Source organism: Mustelus asterias, chromosome 23 (genome assembly GCF_964213995.1).
Source record: "Mustelus asterias chromosome 23, sMusAst1.hap1.1, whole genome shotgun sequence".
Taxonomy (NCBI): Eukaryota; Metazoa; Chordata; class Chondrichthyes; order Carcharhiniformes; family Triakidae; genus Mustelus; species Mustelus asterias.
The window spans coordinates 20,780,715-20,799,998 of NC_135823.1; the positions used below are offsets into that span (position 1 = coordinate 20,780,715).

Consider the following 19,284-nt stretch of genomic DNA (forward strand, 5'->3'; position numbering starts at 1 on the left):
AATTAATATATTAAAGAAGACGGGTGGCTTGTTGAACACAATTTTTAGAAAGTTGCATATAGTTGCCTTACTATCAGCGATTTAGTTCATTATACCTTCCAGATAATGATGCACGAATCTGCGGCTCCAGTGACAACCAAATCATCATTCTTGTTACAGTGGAGACCCCACACCTTATCCTCGTGCCCATCTAACGTTTTTATACATTCGTTGGTTTTGATGGTCCACAGTTTCAGCAGCCCATCAGACCCACTGCAGATAAAAGAAATATTTTAAAATGCTGGAAGAAAGTGCAAAGTTATATTGACGTTGCATCATTCTCTTTAAACTCTCAACTTTGATGTGACAGCAATCAAACAGGTTAATTGCAGCATGAATGAGTTCATATGTTTTTGCAGTTTATCCACCCAAAAGATTGGCCCTGTCTCTTAGAGGTAATTTTCAATGGGTGCTAACTACCCTCCAGAGTACAGGGAGATCGGACCAAGGCAGGGAAAGGCGTGAGAGGGAAGAGATGGTGAAGCAGAGGGAAGAGGGAGAAGGGGTGAAAGAGGGAAGAGGGAGAGGAAGTAGAGGAGGAAAGAGGGAAAGAAGGTGAAGGAGGGAAGAGGGAGAGGAGGTGGAGGAGAGGGAAGAGGGAGAGGAGGTGGAGGAGAGGGAAGAGGGGGTGGAGGAGGGAAGAGGGGGTGGAGGAGAGGGAAGGGGGAGAGGAGGTGGAGGAGAGGGAAGAGGGAGAGGGGTGAAGGAGAGGGAAGAGTGAATTGAACTGTGGCGACACAGACTTCGGTTCCAAAGGTTTCAGCGCATTTTGGAAAGGAGTGTTGGGATATACCGGTGATGATTAATACATGGCCGCAGATCTTATAAAAGGTACCTTGTCAACAGCTGAGTTCCATGACTCACAAAAATTGTTTTCATTACGGAAGCATCATGGCCTTCAAATGTCTGAGAATGCAAACAGTTAGTCAAAGAAAAGGTCAACATGTTGTAAACAGTTGTTACTTATTACAAAAAAAAACCCTCGACTGATTATCTATTGCTACATACGTGACTCAGTGCAAATCAAATGGGGATGAACGGAATTTGCACAAGGGCTTATTTTCCTATAAGGAAATTGGTGGCACAACAATGCTGGAGAAGGACATGAAATATTGTCAATGATTGTTTCACAGAGATAGGGAGCTGGATGAAGAACCGATTTAAGTCACTGTAGGTATCTGACTGGTACCACGCCAAATTTTTTGAAATGTCCTGCTTCAACAAACAAGTCAGCTCATGTCATTCCCATAGTGAGCCAGTACACAAATGTTTTTATCCGTAATTAGCATCACAAGCCCTCACTTTACATAATAAGCTCTTTGTGGTACTTTATCGAATGCCCTTTGAAAATCTCACATACGAGGTATTCACTGGTTCCCCTTTAACTACACTGCTCTATGGTGCAAATATCCCCATTATTATGAAACACTGGCTTACCATGGGCAATGTGATAGGAGTTAATTGTAGACCAGGCTTGTCCCACCCATGGCCCGAGAAGCCCCTCAGTGTGACCCGCCGAGTGGTTGTTGAAAATGCCAGGATGACGGGTCAGTGAGTTTGAGGATTTTTGCTCCTCCAATGACAGTCTGGTTCTGTCCTGCGTTTGCTACTGATCGGCTCAAGACTGAGTGAGTGAGTGAGCGACTGAGGGGGTGAGGGCGGTCACGAGTGTGAGGGAGAGGATTGTGTGTATCTGGCTCACACCCAGTCTCAGGGCTCTCGATCGCCCTCACCCACTGACAAGCACTCTTGTCCACTCTCAGTGGGCAGAGAGGGAGCACTCAGACTGGAAGTCAGCTAGACAATCTAATGGTCACCTTTATTTATTATTCATTTTTTAAACTGTCAATTCATTGTCATGACATTTATCTTTTTCTCAGTAAGTTCTTTCTTTTCACAAGTCGGCCTTTTGAAATGCACGCCAAAGCTGATCTTTCCAAACTTTGCTCATGGGCCCCACCCGAAGTGTGAGAACAATCAGAATGAGGCCCTCTGCTCGAAAAGACAAACCTGTTATAGACAATGAGGGCAGGTCTTTCATGATACATAGGGTAGGCAGCAATAACAGCATTTGACCTCATTCCTGAGCAGCTTTGGTAGAGGATTGAGGAAGTGCAAATTTGGCATTTGATGCAAATTATGCCAGAAACTGGATTATACGGTGAACTGGAACAGCTTCCTTCTACATACTTGGTACGTCCCATATTATGTTAACATTGAAATAGCATTTCACACACACACCAACGAGGAGTGCCAGGAAACTTATGCAAGCTGAGAATTCAAACAAAGGGGCAGTCAATGTTAACCTTTCCCATGGCCATGCTATGGTGGGGGGAGTCAGGGGTCCAAGGGAAATTGAAGCCCAAGGGTCAACCCCACTTCCTGTTCTCACCAATTTTCAACCTGTGATTTTAGCACAGTTCAGCATTCTGGTTCTGCCACGCCATCCGATCCCCTTTTTGTAATGGCCAGCAATGATAACGCTGAACCTGGTTGCTTTACCACACTGTCCATCTAATGTTTTCTACCTTTAAGCAGTTGAAGTCCTTAAGTCCCCACAGTTTGACAGTGCCATCTGCTGAAGAGGTGGCTAGGATCTGGTCCATAGGAGAAAACTGGACAGACCAAATCCCACGCTTGTGGCCTCGAAACACTCCCACAAGTGAGAAATCAGACGCTGACCAAAGCTTTGCTGTTCTGTCCTGGGAGCCTGTAGCCACCAGTTTGTCATTGGGAGAGACTACCACGCTGTTTATATCCTGGGAAGTAACAAAAATAGGATCGAGTTAACAGTTTCATTTTCTAATGTTTAACAAGTGAAGAGTCTCATTATCAATGCAATAACCTGTACAATGACGACATTTGGATAAAATAACTTTAACATAGTAAAACATCCTGATGTGCTTTCACAGAGATTTAATGTTAAGCCAAAGGGGATATTATGAAGGATGAATCAAAGCTTTGAGTCAAAGAGGAAAGGGAGATGCAGAGGGACTGGATCTGAGCTTAGGATTCTGAAGGTTTGGCTGTCAATGGTGAGGCCCAGTGAGAGGGGTCGGGTCCAGAAAGGGTCGGCCAGAGGACAGGCTAAAGGGGAACGAACTGAAGGGCTGGCGGAGGTTACAAGAAGTGTGTGGGTGGAGGAGCGGCGAGGGTGAAGCCATGAAGAGATTTAACATAAACATGCTAATCTTATACCCGAGGGATTTTGGAGGACCAGCATTGCACAACAATGAAGGCAGGGTTGGTGTATAAACAAGACTTGGATAAGCAGGATGTGTGCGTCACTGGTAAAGCCAGAACATCCCTAATTGCTTTTAACTCGGCCAGTAGCTGTGGATCTGGAGATAATTATAGGCCAGGCCGGGTAAAGGTGGCAGATTTTCTTTTCATAAAGGAAGGACATTAATGAACCAGATGGGTTTTTACGACAATTGATGATTGTTTCATGGTCACCATTTGGGAGACTAGTTTTTCAGTTCCCGAGTTTACTCATTGAATGAAAATTCTGTGGTGGGATTTGAACTCATGTTCCCACATGCATTGGCCTGGGCCTCTGGATTACCAGTGCAGTGGTATTACCACTGCGCCATCATCTCTCATTGGGAATGCTGAGTGTGAACGATGGGAGTCAGCCAGGAGAATGTTGGCAGAGGTGGACTCACGAGTTTCAGCAGCAGATGGGCTGAAATAGGGATGAATGACAGAGCAGGAAGTTGGCAGCTGGTTATATAAGGTTATACGGTCAGATGCTTTGTTCAGATTCAAAATTTCAGGGATGCGAACCATCATATGGGGGCAGCAGCCGTAAAGGTGAATAGAATCGGTGGCATAGGTATGGAGCAATATCACTGCACCGGTAATCCAGAGGCTGAGGACAATGATTTCAGCCTTCTCAATACAAAACTGGAAGTAGTAGCAGGCTAGCCAGGACTGGATGTTTGGCAAACAGTCTTGACAGTGTAGGCAATGGTGGGGAGGGTGAGAGAGTTGAGGGAAGTAGTCGGGAGGTCAAACTGGCAGTTCTGTGGGTGATGTCACTAAGGGTCAGCGAGAAAGAGAAGGAAGAGGTTCAAGAGTACATTCCAGAGGAACTTGGGAGGTAATCGTGCATCGGCAGGAAGTAAGGCCAATGCCAGAGCTGCCTATACAATAGTAAGCAAGGAGAATGGAGAAAGGGCAGTCCCACTATTCTGTAAACGTTTTTGCTCAGCAACCTGTGATCGCCTTTTCTTGATTTCTTCGTCAGTGAAGCAGTTTAGTATTCGTCGTTGCTTAGACATCAATAAAAGTTGTAACACACAATTCTTACCTTGTCGTGAACCTTCTCGGTCAAATCAGCACAAAGGATTTCAGGCTCTGCAGCTTGCTCACCAATGTCAACCCCCAGGGATTTTGAGAGAGTCCACAGCTTTAAGGTACAATCCTGGCTGCCACTGACAATGAAACCTTCCTTCAATCTGTAATTAGAAAATCATTGTGGGGGGAAAAACAAGTCAGAACTAAGGATTTTCTCACCATGTTGAAGCCTGCAATCAAGTTGTAGAATACGGAAATCCATTGTTAATATATTCATTGACAGATAATGATCAAATGATCAACTTGGGGCATTAACAATCCTCTTTTCCCCCTTCAACTGAGGACAATAAATCTCTGAAGGTGAAAGCTCCTAAGGTAGGTGCGAGAAGTTAGCTACTGAAAACAGCAACATTGCCTCATCATGAAATGAAGCCTGGTAGTGACGATCACTATTTAAAAGTTCCCTTCAGACAGAGAACTGTCTTATAAGGATATAGATTTAGAAAAGCATCTGTCTAATGCATTCTACCCACTACTTCAAATTAATCTACAAAAACATTCTTACATATAGATTGTAACTTTAATGTAAAACATTGCAAGGTGCTTCACAGTAACATGATCAAACAAAATTTGATGACAAGTCACAACAGGGAATATTAAGACAGGTCATCAAAGGCTTGGTTTTAAAGAGCATCTAACAGGGTTCAGAGAGGCGGCAAGATTTAAGCAGGGCATTTCAGAGCTCAGGGCCTGGCAGCTGAGGGCACGCAGTCAGATGAGAAGCAATTAAAAATCGGAAATGCGCAAGGGGGCAGAATGCGAGAAACAGGGAGAGGTTGCAGAGATAAGAGCACGGTGGCACAGTGGTTAGCATTGCTGCCCCACAGCGCCAGGGACCCGGGTTCAATCCCGGCCTCAAGTGACTGTGTGGAGTCTGCACATTCTCCCTGTGTCTGTGTGGATTTCCTCCGGGTGCTCTGGTTCCCTCCCACAGTCTGAAAGATGTGCAGGTTAGGGTGATTGGCCTTAGTGTCAGGGGGATGAGGAGTGTAAATATGTGGGGTTGCGGGGATAGGGTTTGGGTGGGATTGTTGTCGGTGCAGGCTCGATGGGCCGAATGGCCTCCTTCTGTACTGTAGGGATTCTGTGATTCTATTCTATCTGGACACAAGGATGAGAGTTTTAAAATCAAGCCAAATGAGCAGTGTTTCCATCACTTTAACTGCAGACAGAATTGCAAGAGGATTTGTGAGGCTTTCGTTGGAAAAAAAACACAAACACTTTCAAAAGCACTCATACCGTGAGCAGGCTATAATACCAACGCCGTGGGCGTGCCCGAGACCTTGCGCCACACAATTCACTTCCCCAGTCTCTTTGTTCATTTTCCAGATTCGAATGCTTTTGTCCTGAAGCATGGAAGGAAAATGATTAAAAATATAAAAACTCATTGGAGTTTGCTTACGTAACGGATTAATGCCCAGCTAAGTCTCCAAAATTAGATCAATTTGCTTGAAAATAAAACATACCTTAGAACAACTGGCAAATTTGGTGCCTTTCTTAAACACATCCAGGGCTAATACCGTATCTAAAATAAAAAAAGACATTTTCTAATTCAGGGTATAAATTTAGTACTTAGCAGGAAACAAATTCTTCACTTTAGGTCATAACTTTCATGTAGGTGAATATTTGTTTCTATTTCAGGGCTTTAACACTCGATTCATAGGATCCCACAGTGCAGAAGGAGGCCATTCGGCCCATCAGGGTCTGACCAACTCTCTGACAGAGTAGCTTACCCAGGCCCTATCCCTGTAACACCACATATTTACCCGGTAATCCCCTAACCTACACATTTTGGGACACAAAGGGACAATTTAGCACGGCCAATTCATCCTAACCTGCCCATCTTTTTACTAATATCAGCAATATTAGCCTGATGATTGGAAAAACGTGCAAAAACCAGTGAACAGCAATAGCAAAGGCCAGAAATGAAGGGAAAAGAAGTTGATTTAAAATGATTTTTTACACTAAAATACTAATCACGCCCTGCCATCATGGTAGATTTTATATAACTTGGTTATTCAAGATGAAAGGCCTGTTTCCATGTTGTAAACCTCTATGACTCTATAAACGCAGGCAATTGGTTCTAGCTTAGTGGTTTTAAAAAAAAAAGGGCGACATAGACAAGTTGGGCCGAAAGGCCTGTTTCCATGCTGTAAACCTCTATAATGGCAATCCTATCTTAGTAGTTGTAAAACCCAGTAACCCCCAGAATATTGTTGGACCATGAATCGAAATTAGCTGAAGTGATCAGATAAGTTTTGCCAACTTAAAATCTTACAGCACAGAAGGAGGCCTTCCATCCCACTATAAATGACCTGGGTGAGGGCGTAGAAGGATGGGTTAGTAAATTTGCGGATGACACTAAAGTCGGTGGAGTTGTGGACAGTGCGGAAGGTTGTTGCAGGTTACAGAGGGACATAGATAAGCTGCAGTGCTGGGCTGAGAGGTGGCAAATGGAGTTCAAAGCGGAAAAGTGTGAGGTGATTCACTTTGGAAGGAGTAACAGGAATACAGAGTACTGGGCTAATGGTAAGATACTTGGTAGTGTGAATGAACAGAGAGATCTCGGTGTCCATGTGCATAGATCCCTGAAAGTTGGCACCCAGGTTGATAGAGTTGTTAAGAAGGCGTACGGAGCGTTAGCTTTTATTGGTAGAGGGATTGAGTTTCGGAGCCAGGAGGTCATGTTGCAGCTGTACAAAACTCTGGTGCGGCCGCACTTGGAGTATTGCGTACAGTTCTGGTCGCCGCATTATAGGAAGGATGTGGAAGCATTGGAAAGGGTGCAGAGGAGATTTACCAGGATGTTGCCTGGTATGGTGGGAAGGTCTTATGAGGAAAGGCTGAGGGACTTGAGGTTGTTTTCGTTAGAGAGAAGAAGGTTAAGAGGTGACTTAATAGGTGACTTAATAGAGGCATACAAGATTGGGCGGCACGGTAGCACAGTGGTTAGCACTGCTGCTTCACAGCTCCAGGGGCCTGGGTTCGATTCCCAGCTTGGGTCACTGTCTGTGTGGAGTTTGCACATTCTCCTCGTGTCTGCGTGGGTTTCCTCCGGGTGCTCCGGTTTCCTCCCACAGTCCAAAGATGTGCGGGTTAGGTTGATTGGCCATACTAAAAAATTGCCCTTAGTGTCCTGAGATGCATAGGTTAGAGGGATTAGTGGGTAAATATGTAGGGATTTGGGAGTAGGGTCTGGGTGGGATTGTGGTCGGTGCAGACTCGATGGGCCGAATGGCCTCTTTCTGTACTGTAGGGTTTCTATGATTTCTATGATTTCTATGATCAGAGGATTAGATAGGGTGGATAGTGAGAGTCTTTTTCCTCAGATGGTGATAGCTAGCACGAGGGGACATAGCTTTAAATTGAGGGGTGATAGATATAGGACAGATGTCAGAGGTAGGTTCTTCACTCAGAGAGTAGTAAGGGCGTGGAATGCCCTGCCTGCAGCAGTAGTGGACTCGCCAACATTAAGGGCATTTAAATGGTCATTGGATAAGCATATGGATGATATTGGAATAGTGTAGGTTCGATGGGCTTTAGATTGGTTTCACTGGTCGGCGCAACATCGAGGGCCGAAGGGCCTGTACTGCGCTGTAATGTTCTATGTCTTGCTGACTCCTGAGAGCTATACAATTAGTCCCACAATCCTGCCGTTTCTCTGCAAATTGCTCCCTTTCAAGTATATATCCAATTCCCTTTTGAACGTTAACATTGAATCTGTACTTCCACCAACTTTTCAGGCGATGCTTTCCAGATAACTGCTCGCATTAAAAAAAGCTCATTTCCCCCACCCACCCATCCCAGGCCACCCCACTTCCTATTCTTTTGCCAATTATCTTAAATCTGTATCTTCTGGTTATTAACATGCATGATGGCGCAGTGGTTAGCACTGCTGCCTCACAGCGCCAGGGACCCGTGTTTTATTTGCGGCTTGTGTCCTGCCTGCGTGGAGTCTGCGCGTTCTCCCCGTGTCTGCGTGGGTTTCCTCCGATTTTTTCCCACAGTCCGAAAGAGGTGCTGGTTAGGTGCATTGGCCATGCTAAATTCTTCTTCAGTGTACCCGAACAGGCGCCGGAATGTGGCAACTAGGGGATTATCATTGTAACTTCATTGCAGTGTTGATGTAAGCATACTTGTGACACTAATTGAAAAAAACTTTAAACTCTACCAGTGGAAATAGGTTCAAACTGTCCCCACTGTCAACACCCATCATAATTTTAAATGCCTACTAACTTTCACTTGAACCTTCTACATCCAAAGGCGAACAATCCCAGCTTCTGTAGTTTGTCCTCCTAACTCAAAGTCGAGTCCCTGAAATAGGAGTTACACCTACAATCGTCCTACTCAGGGCTGAAAGCAGTGCTGACTAAGACAGAGCTGACATCTGAGAAAGTTGTAAGTTTTCCCCTGGAGAAACATTTCATTTTTAATCAGTACTACAGTTTTTATTTTCCCATTGCTGAGTGGTACAAGTGCAGTTTGGAGAGAAACGTATCAATGCATCTGGAGATCAGGAGAGTAGATTGGCACTGCAATTACTTGGATGTCTGCAAAATCCTTTCCCTAAATCAATTTCTGCACTATCAGGAATATTTCTATTCTATTGCTTCATAACAAGTAAACAGTTAGCAGAGACTAAATTCAAATCACACAGGAGGCACTGTATTGTTGTGTGCCATGTACATCCCTGCAATGGAATAGTTACCAGGCACCTGTACTCCCCAAACATTGGTCCCATAACCGCTACCTCTTACAATTACCAGACTGGAGACTTCCACTGGGGATCTCTAAAATGACCAGCCAACACAAGAATAAGCTCTCCGCATTCTCCACTCACCTGTGTGTCCATATAGGATTTGACAGTTCAATGTTGCAAGCTCAAACACCTTCAGTTGTGGGCTGTTGGTGGCCACCACAATGTGCGTGTCAGATGGACCCAGAAACTTCACGTCCAGCACCTCATCGTTGTAACCTACAAACTAAGGAGAAGACATTAGAATGCAATAATCTTAACTCCCTGAAGCACAAATTCATGTGGTGTTCTAAAACCTAAACCAATATAAAACATGTTCTTAAATATTGGTGTTGTGTGTCCTGTACAATCTGTCCCACTGCCATGCTTGTTCTGAACGCAACAAATTCTTGCCAAAGGAGTTCCACAAGCAGCAGGGATGTATTTTGGCCTTTCTTTCCTGTGTTGTATTAATTCAGAACTAATGCCAGTGTCCCGCTCTCCTCTGTTTCCCCTGCTTCCCAACTACTCCGAGTTTGCAATGGTATTGAGCACAAGCAAGTGAAACCTCCCATGCTCCCTGCAAGACTGTGTGTGAATTAATTCTTCCACCCACACCTTCTTTGCAACAAAGAGCAGTTTTATAAGATGAGAATATCGGTTTATACTGAGCAACATCCGGCGGTGGGGGGGGACCATCCATTCTCAGGAGCTACTTTGGTCATTGCAACTTTTAAGGGGGCTGTATGCCTCCAAACAGTGTTTCTATTTTTAACCACAGGTTTCCCCAGCCATGGAAGGGCTGGATCCATACATACAGATTTGTCAGTGATGCTGACATCCAACGAATAAATGAAAATTTTTTCTAACATTTTAAAAAGCGCTTTGATAGCACTTTGCTTCCCCCTGGCCCACCAGCACCGTGTTCCCTCCGGACCCAAAACACAAAGCTGGGACCATGTCATCCCACCAGGGCAACCTCCTCCAACCTTGAGTGTCAAACCACCCCCCACCCCCACCCCCGAAGCTGCGATTACCAACTCCAATCTCTGGCTCCCCCCAGTCTCCAAAGTCCCTCCGATCTCTCAACCAATCCTTCATGCGCAGTCATTAGGAATGTTCTGCGCATTGTAATAAACAGGCTGCTCACTAGTTTGTCAGTTGTTAGTTGTTAGGGGCTTTGCCTTACACCATGTCTAAGAAATGAAGCCCAGGCACCAGCAACATCTCAGAAAAAGTGCTATCCTACATTTAAAGAGGACTGGCTTTCTGTAACCTGGGGAAAACTGTAACAACCAAAGCCTCTGGTAGAATCTTCTGAAACTGGGAGGTATTTTTCTGTACTCGGTGAGTGTCAGGGTTGTGCGTAGATTATGTTGTGAAGTTAATGGGAGAATTAGAAGTAATTTTTTTTAAAAAGGGCCGTATGGAAGCTATCTGAAACCCTGCTTCGTTCAAAAGGCGCACATTGAAGGAATGATTCAAACGGAAACATGTTGTTGGAATTCAGTGTTTATTCTTATCTGCAGCAACTGCTAAAAACTGCCCGAAGGACAATGAAACGGGGAAATGTCAGTGAGCAGGCCCAGGCTTTATATAAATGCTGAGTGACAACATACTCCTTGTATAAAAATGAATGAATCTATGTTGTTTGTACAGAAAATTAACACCTACATAGCAAAACATGTCAATCTTCCTTCCAGCTGTGGGTAGCCTGCAGAATGTATTAATGCTGTAATCCATAATGAGGTCATGGTCATTATACACAATCCCCAAGTTCATTCACTGATAGCTGATGAGAGTGCTCTCAATGCGATGCAAAGAATGATTATTCTCTAAATCACATTGGGAACTGAATGTCAACCACAAGACCGTATCTAGTTAAGTGTATGGAATGCTCAGAATATTAGATAGCATGGTTGAACAAACTGGATCTACAGATGGTGTTGCCGACTTCACATGGTGTAACTATCATGCGAGGGAGGTGTAATGATGCAGCTGCCCAGTTTAGAGGATGCGCATCCACTGTGTTGCCTATTGAGAAGGGTTTTTTTCTCCCGTGTCGTTCCCAGGGTGCGCACGTAGCTGGCTAGGCCAGCATTTATCACCCATTCCTCATTACCTGTGAGGAGGTGGCGATGAGCTATCTTCTTGAGCCGCTGCAGGTATGTGGCTCTATAACACCCACACTGCGGTATTTACACACTATCTACACAATGCTGACCGGGTTATCATCCGTGAAGAAGGTTAAGTTTGAGTAGTTAGCCAGTATGTGGGAAGTTCCCACCCTAGCAGTCAGGCCTTTAAATATAGTGTGCTGGTAAACCTGCTGTCAATGTCCTTCTGAGAAATTACTGTACACGAGGGGACAACTGCAGGGTGAAAGCAATGTTCACTCTAGTGTGTTTTTGGGAGCCCACAGCAGTGCGTGGTCACTTTAAATTGTTATGTGGCAATTTAAAGGGTCTGATTTGCAAAGCCTACATGGAGATTTTGTGTGTGTTTTCAGAGAACATTGAAATGATAATAATGATCTGTGAGCACAGACGTTTACTGATACTCAGTGACACCAATTCCACTATTGCTGTTGTTGAATGGCACTGAAATGTATTCCCATTAATGATATCAATATTTCAGGTGCAACATACATTAATCAGTGTAATTTTATAAAGGGGATGTGAATAGTAGGGTTTGGGGTGAAGGACATGTTTTTTTTAAACGTTCTACTTACCTGATGTTCTAGTTTTAGAGTGCATAGGTCATAGGTCAGAATGTTATGTTCAGCGGTTACAGTGGTTAGCTTCCGTGTCGCCGGGACCAGCATGCAATGGGTCAGCGACTGCTCATCCGGGTCATCTTCAGTTTCGTTCTTGGGTCTCCCGGGCACGCACTGGGAGTAAATGCACCTTCCAGAATAAGCTTCCCAAATTCGAAGAATCCCTTCAGTTGTATTTAACAGAGGAAAAAAAACAGAATTTACCAAATTAAAATGCAAGAATCCAAATAGGCGAAAAATCATTCAGGCCGGCGACAGTCATTAGCAAGCGAGAGAGGGGCACAATACAACTAACTTTTAAAAAAAACACCAGCACAATCTGTCAGCACCAATCATTTTCAAAAACTCTTACGGAACACGTTTAAATTTAGAAAATACTTCAGAGGTGGGATTAAAACTGTAGGCAAAGAAGCAGATATTCAAAACAGCAAACAGAACCTTGGGCAAAGAGGCTCATTTGGGGGAGGATTGGCATCTGCAGAGCAAAAGGGGAGAAGGGAAGAGGTGATGGCTGGAATTTTACCGCTCCATGGAATGGAATTCTCCGTTGGCCTTGGGCAGGATTTTATGATCTTGCCCGAGCGAGGTTGTAAAATCCTGCCTGATGTGTCTGGTTGGGGGGATATCCAGAAGACGGTGTGTGGATTCCAGGCCGTTACTCCTAAGCGAAGCCCAAATGATTTTAAACACGGTGTCCAAAGACAGCATGTGGGGAGAAGCAAGCCGATGACAGGACAATAGTGACTGCAGATGGGGTTGTAGGGCTGGAGGAGTTTGTGAAGATGGAGACAGGGAAGGCTGCGGAATGGTTTAAAGTCGAGGACGAGAATTGTAAATTCAAATCAATGGGGATCAATGCTGCTCTGTTGTTAGCTGATGCTCCGATTGCTAGTTTAAAAACTATCACCGAAATCTTGCTGCCATTCACGCCAGCAGGATTATACGATGCACCCCCGCCACGGGTTTCTCAGTGGCGAAGGGTGCATTCAATGGGAATCCCTATCGATAATGGTGGGGCCATAAGATCCCATCGCTAGCGAACAACATGCTGTCTCCCACTGCCGCGTAACACACCAGGGAGAGGGAGAAAAATCCCATCCATTGCAATCAATGGAATTTAGTTAGCCAAAGGTATTGAGGGGTACAGGGCAAAGGCAGGAACATGGAGTTAGGTAGCAGATCATCCTGGATCACAATGAATGCTGGGACAGGCTCATGGCCGAGTCTACTCTTCCTTTGTCTCTGTCGGTCAACAGGATCTGAGTGACGAACGAGCAGAGCGTGGTGTGAACAGACTGAGTAACAGAGTTTCAGATTAATGTAGGTTCATGGCTGGGAGGCTGTCCAGGCAAAATAATTGGAAGCCACAAAGGCGTTGATGAGTTTCAGAAGCACAGGAGCCAGATTAAGGAAGTAGAAGGGCCATGTTATTAAAGTGGTAAGTGAGCAACACAAGATTGAATCAAAGATGCGGAGGTCTCAAAAGGTCTGATTCCACCTGACTGAGTGACCAGGGGGACAGATGGAATCACCGGTGAGGAGACAGAGTTTGTGATCACACAGGAGACAATGTATTTGGTCTTCCCAATCTTCAACTGGTTGAAATTGCAACTCATCCAAGTTTTAGATGTTGGATCAGCATTCAAACAACACAGAGGAAATGGAGAGATTTAGAATGGGGAGGGTGATGAGACCCTAAACCACGCAGTGGTAATGAGCTCAGGTTCAGCATAACAGCCAAAATGCATGTGAGTAGACACATGAGATGGAAGAGAGAGAACAGTACAGCACAGGAAACAGGCCCTTCGGCCCTCCAAGAGGTGGAACTGGTATGTACCAGGGAGCTAAGATCCATAGAATCCCTACAGTGCAGAAGGAGGCCATTTGACCCATCAAGCCTGAACCAACAACAATCCCATCCAGGTCCTATTCCCGTAATCCCATGTATTTACCCTGCTAATCCTCCTGACACTAAGGGGCAATTCAGCATGGCCAATCTACCTAATTTGCTCATCTTTGGAGTGTGGGAGGAAACCGGAGCACCCGGAGGAAACCCACACAGACCCGGGAGAAAGTGGAAAATCCACACAGACAGTGACCCCAGGCCGGAATTGAACCTGGGACCCTGGCACTGAGAGGCAGCAGTGCGAACCACTGTGCCACCATGCCGCTCTGATGTCTCGCTGATACAATCACACTATGGAGTAAGTGATCTAGCAGTTGGAATGGTCACATGTTGGTAGCCTATCTCAGTTTGACAGCCAGTTTAAATGATTAGTGAACCAATTATGAGTGATTTTGCTGGCTGCAGGCATTGCCAGTGGTGAATAGCCCTTTCCACAGCATTGTAGCTACATAGAGGCAGCGTCTCCAGGAGCCACAATGTGCCGTTGGAGCCAGAGGCTCCTAGGACAGGACCACAGGCTCAAAAGGACGCTGTTCGCATCCCCATCACTGTGGCAGGAGGGGTTTCCGCATCTGCCTGCTTGGCCCACGTAGAAATGTACTTAATGTCTCCTCTTCTAGGGTTGTCCAAAATGGAGGTTCCCCCGTGTTCTTGCTGCTGCCTCAGTCACGGCCACCGCTCAGTGGCGCTGCCGAGATTCCAGAGCTGATTGGACAAGCTGTGTGCAAGTCCCACCTGATTGGCCAGCTTCCCACCTGTTGGCTCTTGATTACCTGGCATCGTGGGTAAGTCCCGCTTCCTGCCTGACAGTGACGATGGCACTTCCACTGCTTGGGCAACATGGTCGCTTGTAATGCTGCACACATGGAGGGCTGACCAAATACCATTTTCAGGGGAAATGGGGTGAGTGGGGATGGAATAATTGGACCAGGTCACACACAGCTAATTCAGTTCCTATTCGTAAGACATACATCCCACCCTTGTATGCAAGTTTGGGGAGCAGGGAAATAAAGCTGCTCAGGACAAAGGAATTTCTTCATCGTACAACCAGAGGAAATGGGAAGAAGCAAAGCTGAAGCTCCACAGCTCCACCGCTAGGTGAATACAGGGTTGACAAGTTCACAGAGGTAGTTTCAATCATCAATTTGTACACAGGCATTGACAACAAAGGCGAGACCAAAGAGAGATAATGAAAAGTGCAAGTTTCTGATGTAAGAAGTACAGGCCAAATTTAAATATATTATAGATAGATTTCAGAGAAAAATACAAATGCTGAAAGGTTGAAACTGCAATCTGTGATCAACTCAACATTATTTTGCACTAAACTGTTGTCGTTCACGTTATAACAAATGGTTTGTAGTGTACACCAGAGCAGTGATCGGCAACCTACGGCAGCATGCCGAGATGATTTTGAGTGGAACTCATATCGTTGGTCCAATTAATGGCACAAAAAGTTCAAAAGAGAAAAATATTTCATCATTTACTTATCAGGGGAAGGCAGAGAATCATAGAATCCCTACAGTGCAGAATGAGGCCATTTGGCTCATCGAGCCTGCACCAACAACAATCCCACGCAGGCCCTATCCCCACACGTATTTACACTGTTAATTCCTCCTGACATTCAGGGGCAATTCAGCACGGCCAATCAACCTAACCCGCACATCTTTCAGACTGTGTGAGGAAACTGGAGAACCCGGAGAAAACCCACGCAGACATGGGGAGAACTCCACACAGGCAGTGACCCGAGGCCAGAACTGAACCCGGGTATCTGCGAGGCAGCAGTGCTAACCACTGTGCCACCGTGCCACCATGTTATGTTGATAAAAGATGTACAGAATGTGAATAGTAAATGTTTGTGTTTTAAGTCCCAAATTGCTGCTTACTTCAGTATCACACAATGCGGAATCATAGAATCCTTACAGAGCAGGAGACCATTTGGCCCATCGAGTCTGCACTGACTCTCCGAAAGAGCATCTTACCCAGGCCCTATCCCCATAACCCCATGTACTTACCCCGTTAATCCCCAAGCTTGCATATCTTGGAACACTAACGGGGCAATTTAGCATGGCCAATCTGCCTAACCTGCACATCTTTGGACTGTGGGAGGAAACCGGAGCATCCGGAGGAAACCCACGCAGACACGGGGAGAACGTGCAAACTCCGCACAGACAGTGACCCAAGGCCAGGAATCGAACCTGGCTCCCTGGCACTGTGAGGCAGCAGTGCTAACCACTGTGCCATTGTAGAACTGTGTTTGATGTAGCAAATTTCTTTCACTATAAACTGAGGAGGGGCACATTTGAGAAAACATCAGCTCCTAAGAAGTTATACATCAGTCCATTTCCGTCTCCTCCGACCTATTAATTTGGATTTATTCAAAAGAACCACCCAGTCTGTGCTTTCTGTTGCGAAGGTGGCAGGATCTGCACTTTAAATATAATTTTAAATGAAGTCTTTAAAACATTTTATTGATCTTGTTTACTTTACATGCAACAATAATGTAATTATATAGAGATCTTATAAAGGTTAAACTCTATTGTCGGCGCACAAAGCAGACTTAGCATGTTACTTCTTGAAAGGCTGCCAATCTGCTCCAGGGTATCTCGCAAACATCAAATATTAGCTGCAACAAATACAATAAGTAGACAATTTCGAGAATTAAATTACCTTGAATTTTTAGTCACTTAATCTGGTACCATTTGATTTGGTTGTCACAAATGGAAAATTCTAAAACTTCTGGACACCGTGGCAATTTTTTAGATGCAAAAATATTTACAAAATAAGGCTCCAGATGTATTAGCAGTTCAAGTGCATATCATACTGTCAATAATATAGTGTAATGGCTTCATAGAATAGCTATGGTAAAGAGTGATCTAGACCATGATGTATTAGTAACATAGAGGCATAGAGTCATAGAGGTTTACAGCATGGAAACAGGCCCTTTGGCCCAACTTGTCCATGCCGCTTTTTTTTTTAAACCACTAAGCTAGTCCCAATTGCCCGCATTTGGCCCATATCCCTCTATACCCAAATTACCCATGTAACTGTCTAAACGCTTTTTAAAAGACAAAATTGTACCTGCCTCTACTACTACCTCTGGCAGCTCGTTCCAGACACTCACCACCCTGTGTGTGAAAAAATTGCCCCTGTGGACCCTTTTATTTCTCTCCTCTCTCACCTTAAACCCATGCCCTCTAGTTTTAGACTCCCCTTCCTTTGGGAAAAGATGCTGGCTACCTAACCGATCTATGCCCCTCATTATTTTATAGACTCTATAAGATCACCCCTAAGTCTCCTACGCTCCAGGGAAAAGTTTTAGAGAATAGCAGACTTTTCGATTCATTCAGTTGTGTCATTACAGTTTAAGTGGGGCAGGGGTGCTGAGTAAATTGCAGTCAGCTCTCACCTTTCCTGTTCATCACAGGATAGCTACCACAAAGCACTGACTGGTTTGATCGCCACCCAAGAAGACACAGGTCACCTACCCTTACTGCCTGCCGTGATAAAGTGAGGCTCTTTGCTGGTCACCCCCAAGGCAGTGAAATCCTCGTCCTCTGGCAGTAACATCACTGCTTCCACAGTCTATCGTGAATCAAGAGAAGATTTGCAAGAAAGATTAGAAGATCGGCGAGGGATTAATAACCACTGTTAAAGTTGTTACAGAGCAGTTTAGAAATTCTTTCTTTTCAGAATCACAGAATACTACAGTGCAGAAAAGGTCCTTCAGCCCATGTGGTCTGCAGTGACGCATGAAAGGTCCTGACCTGCCCATCTAATCCCACTTGCCAACACTTGGCCTTGAATGTTATGATGTGCCACAAGTACTCATCCAGGTAGTTTTTAAAGGATGTGAGGCATCCCACCTCCATAGGCAGCGCATTCCACTCTGTCACCACCCTCTGGGTAAAAACGTTTTTCCTCAAATCCCCTCAAACCTTCCACCCTTCACTTTTAACTTGTGCCCCCTCATAACTGACCCTTCAACTAAGGGGAACAGCTGCTCCCTATCCAACCTGTCCTTTTGTTGAAGATCAGAAGTTTCTGAGGAAGAGGTCTTGCAGAACGATTTCTGTCTAAGGAAATGCTGTGCAGAAAGGGTTTTCTAACAGTCAGGGGTGGATTACATATTTGTCCCACAGGATATTAAGATCAATTACACTTCATTTAAATAAAAGGAGAGTGAGGCAAAACAGGTTTACAAACTACACGAGGAAGTCACCCAGTGGATGCATCAAGCAACAGCAATGGGTGTAGCCAAAGAACAACTGTAGTGCACCCATCTCTCTAATTGGAGGGTTAGGGGTGATCTTTGACAGCACATTCAGGCGCTAGAGAAGTTCCGAGATGAGCAAGACAGGGTCTTGAGCTGAAAGATCAATTTAGCCAGTGTTCAGCTCATGATATCAGCTTAAGAAAGGGGTTGAAGCCCACTCTAGGAACAACTGCCCAGAGACTCACTGAAGTATTGAAATGTCCTGAAATACAGGGCCACACTCATTGAAGAGGCTGCAGGATATTTTGCTGGCCAGCTTTGTCCTTAGCACTGAACAGTGACGAGCTGTTTGAGTGTAAACAGGGTGTAATGTAGATTTCAAATGCTATTTAAAGGGATGGTCACCATTTCATGTTTATTTATTAGTGTCTCAAGTAGTCTTACATTAACACTGCAATTAAGTTACTGTGAAAATCCCCTAGTCGCCACACTCCGGCGCCTGTCCGGGTACACTGAGGGAGAATTTAGCATGGCTAATGCACCTAACCAGCACATCTTTCGGACTGTGGGAGGAAACCAGAGCACCCGGAGGAAATCCGCGCTGACACTGGGAGAATGTGCAAACTCCACACTGACTGTCACCCGAAGCCAGGAATTGAATTCGGGTCCCCTGTGCTGTGAGGCAGCAGTTCTAACCACTGTGCCACCCCTAGCTACTGGAGTTCTAAAGAGAACCTCTGAAACACATTGGGATACCTTTGGAACACTTTCTCCAGGTTCCACCAATGGAAATCAGAGGGCTTCACTTATAAAAGTATTGTGCAACTCCATTCCATTTTATAGGAGTCACCGAGAGAAAGAAAGTGCTTGGTCATGGGACTCTTCCTCAGATCTGAATGAGGAATGGGAGGAGGACACAAGGCCAAACGGAACAGGAGCAGCTGCTGCAGGACAGAGGGCCAGGAGTGTGAGGCAATGATCCTCCTCGCTATGGGTTCGGGACATCTCTTCTCCTCCGGACCTCCTCCAGAAGACCTATGCTATGTCTGAGAACCTGGGCATCCTCTCTCTCTGTCCCTGAACCATCCTGTAACGGGTCGCCGTGTGTCAGAGCTCTCCACACCTTCAGTAGAAGTCCTTGAACACTGCTCTACATCAAGTACTTGAGTGCCAAATCTGCAGGTCTGTGACTTAACACCTTCGTGCAAGCTCACATTCGGGTAATCAACAATTAGGACTAAAATCATGCACTAAAT

General features: G+C 45.2%; 1 protein-coding gene across 1 annotated transcript in view; it reads right to left on the reverse strand.

Moving 5' to 3' along the window:
- tbl3 (transducin beta like 3) overlaps positions 1 to 19,284 on the reverse strand; it is a 44,884-nt gene that overhangs the window by 15,579 nt on the left and 10,021 nt on the right. Inside the window, exons 9-17 of the mRNA XM_078240084.1 lie at positions 17,301 to 17,397; positions 11,865 to 12,073; positions 9,239 to 9,380; positions 5,865 to 5,923; positions 5,638 to 5,744; positions 4,352 to 4,499; positions 2,568 to 2,798; positions 875 to 945; positions 96 to 252 (exon numbers count right to left, since the gene is read on the reverse strand). Of these exons, the coding sequence (XP_078096210.1) occupies positions 96 to 252; positions 875 to 945; positions 2,568 to 2,798; positions 4,352 to 4,499; positions 5,638 to 5,744; positions 5,865 to 5,923; positions 9,239 to 9,380; positions 11,865 to 12,073; positions 17,301 to 17,397 (1,221 nt within the window). The remainder of the gene's footprint in view (positions 1 to 95; positions 253 to 874; positions 946 to 2,567; positions 2,799 to 4,351; positions 4,500 to 5,637; positions 5,745 to 5,864; positions 5,924 to 9,238; positions 9,381 to 11,864; positions 12,074 to 17,300; positions 17,398 to 19,284) is intronic.